The following is a 5,000-nucleotide window of genomic DNA, read 5'->3' on the forward strand; positions in this document are numbered from 1 at the left end:
TAATTTATGGTTATTACTCTTGTATATTGCAATAGGGTCTGTAATTTATATATAGATCGGAATGTATTTCATGTGTGATGGTACGCCGCGAGTGTGTCTTTGTACTGGGTATGTGTTTATGTTATGTGTGCGTTTTTATGTATGACTGAGGAAGATAAAGATGATTGTGTGTACTAGGTGTATGTAGGAGAGTACGGGGCCCACATGTTTCCTCTAAAATATGGCTATGTCAGTGATACAGATAGATAAAGAGTTATGTATGGATGGATGTATATAAGTGTGTGTGTGTGTGTGTGTGTGTGTGTGTGTGTGTGTGTGTGTGTGTGTGTGTGTGTGTGTGTGTGTGTGTGTGTGTGTGTGTGTGTATAAAGATGTTAATTTAGCCAGCGAGAAAGTAAAAACCCATTTCAAAATAATTATGGGAGATTTTAATGCCTGTTTAATGTTTGTGTGTGTGTGTGTCTGTGTTTGTTTGTTTTGTGTGATATGTCTATGTGTGTGTGTGTGTGCTGGGTACGTTTACTGAATATGTTTGTGTGTGTGTGTTTATTGACCATCCCATGTTTTATTGGCCCTGATTCGCCCATGAACAGAGAGAAATGAAGGCGCACTCTGGCGTCTGGCAAGATCGCCGACTGTGGGCGCCTTCTAGCCTGCACTCCAACACATTCGTCTGATTGAAGGAGCACATCCACGCCATTCCACATCCACGTCATTCTACATCCACGTCATTCCACATCCACGTCATTCCACATTCACGTCATTCCACATCCACGTCATTCCACATCCACGTCATTCCACATCCACGTCATACCACATCCAAGCCAAACCACATTCAGATACATCCACATCATACCACGTCATGCCACATCCACATAATGCCATATCCAAGTCATACATTCACATCATACCACATCACGCCATGCTACATCCATATCAAACCACATACACCCAAGCCAAACCACATTCAGATACATCCACATCATACTATATCCAAGCCATTCAATCACATCATATCACATCCACATCATATCACATCCACATCATACCACATTCCACATCATACTACATCCACATCATACCACATCCCACATCATACCACATCCCACATCATGCCACATCCACCCCATACAGCATCCTCATTATACAGTATCCGCATTATCCCAAATCCACATCATACTAGACTACTGCCATAAAAGCATGAACATTACAATAAGCTTCACTGATGCAGTATCATTTTAATATCAACTAATATTACACATTATTTATTTCTAAAGCTAAAATTCAACTTTACTACGGTGATAACGGCCGACAGTTAGTGGGTAATTTAGCCAGATAATTGCACAATTACGTTGATAAATATGGCGTTCGAGTGTGTGTGTGTGTGTGTGTGTGTGTGTGTGTGTGTGTGTGTGTGTGTGTGTGTGTGTGTGTGTGTGTGTGTGTGTGTGTGTGTGTGTGTGTGTGTGTGTGTGTGTGTGTGTGTGTGTGTGTGTGTGTGTGTGTGTGTGTGTGTGTGTGTGTGTGTGTGAGAGAGAGAGAGAGAGAGCGTAAGTGTCTGTCTAAATGTATGTGTAAGTGCGTGTGATCTAACCTAAACATATCTCTATAGACATAATATGTGTTTAAAATTTACAAGCGTTTCCCAGCAACAGATGGCGCTGCAGACGATTGAACTGTGTTTCCCCAGCACAGAATATGTAATTAGGATAGTTAATTAGGAAGTATCCCTCCACTGTATTCATGTTCTGTTAATTATGAAGGGAACACTGTATCAGAAGGTAGGATAAACTTATTAATAGTGACTCGAAAATGAACAGAAAATCTTGTCCTTATTGTTGACGTGATAAAAGGGTAGAGAGAAAAAAAAATGTTCACGCTTATGGGCCGACCTTCGTAAGTACAATGGTTATGAAAGTAAACAGACGTGTATTTCTTGGATAATAATTAATCCACAAAGTAATAATGAACGAAACGAAACAAAAACAAACGAAATTAATAAAGAAAACATGAATGAATTAACACCCACGATAACAACAATTAATCATTCTTATTTTTTGTACAATTACATAAAGAAGACAAAAATAAATGAACAAATAAATTAGTTAATAAAAATGCATAAAAATTATTCTCGAAAAAAAAATAAAAACTCGAATGCACATTCCTGTCATAATACTCATATAAAAAAAGTTCATTTATTTACCATCTGATGAAATTAGTGCTCATAAAAGGCAACTCAGTCGATAATAAAAGCTTTATAAACAGAAATAAAGGCAGATATCTGAACTAATTTGCGAGATCGTGAGAAAGATGTCAAGTTCCCAATCTTGATTTTTAAAATTTAATCTTAATCATCATCATCTTCTTTATCATCTCCTCATCATCATCATCATCCTTATTATCATTATTATCATCATTGTTATTAATATCATCATCATAATAACTATTATTATCATTTTTATTATCATTATTATTATCATTATTACATATCATTATTATTATTATTACTATTATTATTATTATTATTATTATCATTATTATTATTAATGTTATCATCATTATCATTATTATCTTCATTGATACTATTATTATTTTATCATTATTATTGTTATTATTATCATTAACATTATTATTATGATTTTATTATCATTATTACCATCATCATTATTACCATCATCATCATTATTACTATCATTATCCTCCCTTTCTTCTTCTTCTTCTTTCTTTTTTAACTTTCTTTTTTTATCATCACTGTTTTATTATTATATTTTTTATCATTATCCTCATTATCGCTATCAATATTACCAGTAATTATTTTCATCACTATTACTGTCATCTACATCATCATTCTTATTATTATTATTACTGCCATTATCATTATTATGATTAATATTAATATCATTATCATGATTATCATTATCATTATTATTACTCTCATTTTTACTATTATTATTACTATCATCCTCATTATCAAAATCATCATTATCTTCACATCTTCCCTTTTTCTTCAAAATTCTCTAATTCATTTTCTGTTTTCTTATGAACTCAAACGAACAGACAAACTTTATCTCATTAACATTATTTCACTAACAACAAACAGCAAACAAACACCACAAATTGATTAAACAACTTCAAAATAGAAACTTTGTCTAATTAAGTATTCATGAAGATAATTACCATTATGATTTATAATTACTGCAAGTCATGAATCATCTTTGTCTCATTTATTTATTCACTGATTCACTTACTTGCGTTTCCTTTTGTTATGTAATGCAGAATTTCCTTTTTTAATTATCTTTTATAATATATCTGTAGGTGTGTGTGTGTGTGTCATATATATTTTTTTCTTTCTTTTTTTCTTTCTTTTTTCTTTTTTTCTTTTTTCTTTCTTTTTCCTTTCTCTTTCTTTTCTTTTCTTTTCTTTTCTTTTCTTCAGTCTTACTAAACACAAATATGATTCTGTGTGTCGATTTTCGCTGACAACTCGCAACCCAGTCTCTGACTGGTTTCTGGTCTCAAGTGGAATTCGAATCCTTAACATGGGGTATTTGTTATACACATATAAATGTACATGATTATGTACACATACACACACACACACACACACACACACACACACACACACACACACACACACACACACACACACACACACACACACACACATGTGCATGTGCGTGAATGCGTTTCAATATTACATTACAACAGCTCTATGAAAGCCGAAATTGTTGAGCTTCCGTCGATGCATATTTATTTGCAGTGTGGGATTATGGTATCCAGAGAAGTGTAAAGATACGGCTATATGCCAGTTCATGCAAAGTGGCTTTTAAATCAGTGCACGAATAAATATTTTCAAAGTCAGAATATCCCGATTTGTGGGGGGGGGGGGGAAATCCGGTAACTTGCTTTGATTCGCGAGAGCCAGGATAGAAAAGGGTTGCTGATTTTAAAAGGTTTTATATATATATATATATATATATATATATATATATATATATATATATATATATATATATATATATAATTCTCTCTCTCCTCTCTCTCTCTCTCTCTCTCTCTCTCTCTCTCTCTCTCTCTCTCTCTCCTCTCTCTCTCTCCCTCTCTTCTCCTCTTCTCTCTCTCCTCTCTCCTCTCTCTCTCTCTCCCCTCTCTCTCTCTCTCTCTCTCTCTCTCTCCCTCCTCTCCTCTCTCCTCTCTCCTCTTCTCTCTTCTTCTCTCTCTCCTCTTCCCTCTCTCTCTCTCTCCCTCCTCCCTCTCTCTCTCTCTCACTTCTCTCTCTCTCTCTCTCTCCATTTCTCCCTCCCTCTCTCTCCTTCTCTCCCTCTCTCTCTGTTCAAATCATTTGAATTTCCGAGCAGTTGTGGCAGCACACGCAATCTCCTCCCATTTCTCTGTGTCCTGTGTTGCTATACAGAATTCAGTTCCTGCCAGTCCTAATTCTTCTTTGATAGCATTTTCCTTTTTTTTTATTCTCTTGTTGATCCTTTTGAAACCCCATTCCAGCCTGTACGTCTGTGTCTGTAACGTGAGGACATAAACAGAAGTTTTTTTATTGTCTTATCTCGTTAATGATTCCTTTTGTGTCACATTTTTTCTCAAACACGTCTGTTTGATCAGTCTGTCGACCCACAATGCGAATGATATGATGTAGAGTTGGTAGTTTTTTTTCAGTGTCGAATGTTCAGTCAGATCCTTTGTATTAGTGTGTGTGTGTGTGTGTGTATTATATAATCCCAGTATGTATATATATATATATATATATATATATATATATATATATATATATATATATATATATATATATATATATTATTTTTTTTTTTTATTATTATATTTTATTATATATATATTTTTTTTTATATATAATTATATATATAGTAATAGATAGATAGATAGATAGATAGATAGATAGATATTGTGTGTGTGTGTCCCCCCAAAAATAAATGTAATGCCCTTTACAAAAGCTTCGACAAATTCTCCATTTTCTGCTAGGACTCCCA

The 5,000-nt window shown here is 34.1% G+C and overlaps 1 protein-coding gene across 1 annotated transcript; it reads left to right on the forward strand.

The window, feature by feature from the left end:
* The first annotated feature begins 204 nt into the window (after positions 1–204).
* Positions 205–1,196, forward strand: LOC119572420 (LIM domain-containing protein A-like). Its single transcript, XM_037919536.1, has 2 exons — positions 205–228; positions 684–1,196. The coding sequence occupies exons 1-2, from the start codon at positions 205–207 to the stop codon at positions 1,194–1,196; spliced, it is 537 nt and encodes a 178-aa protein (XP_037775464.1).
* The last annotated feature ends 3,804 nt before the right edge of the window (positions 1,197–5,000 follow it).

This window comes from Penaeus monodon, chromosome 4 (assembly GCF_015228065.2).
Source record: "Penaeus monodon isolate SGIC_2016 chromosome 4, NSTDA_Pmon_1, whole genome shotgun sequence".
In the NCBI taxonomy this organism is placed as follows: Eukaryota; Metazoa; Arthropoda; class Malacostraca; order Decapoda; family Penaeidae; genus Penaeus; species Penaeus monodon.

Bases quoted from the DNA above. Each gene is read 5' to 3' on its own strand.
- LOC119572420 (XM_037919536.1), top strand. From the start codon at position 205: ATGTTTCCTCTAAAATATGGCTAT. The intron at 229-683 runs GTCAGTGATACA...GTCTGATTGAAG, and splicing joins TTCCTCTAAAATATGGCTAT to GAGCACATCCACGCCATTCC.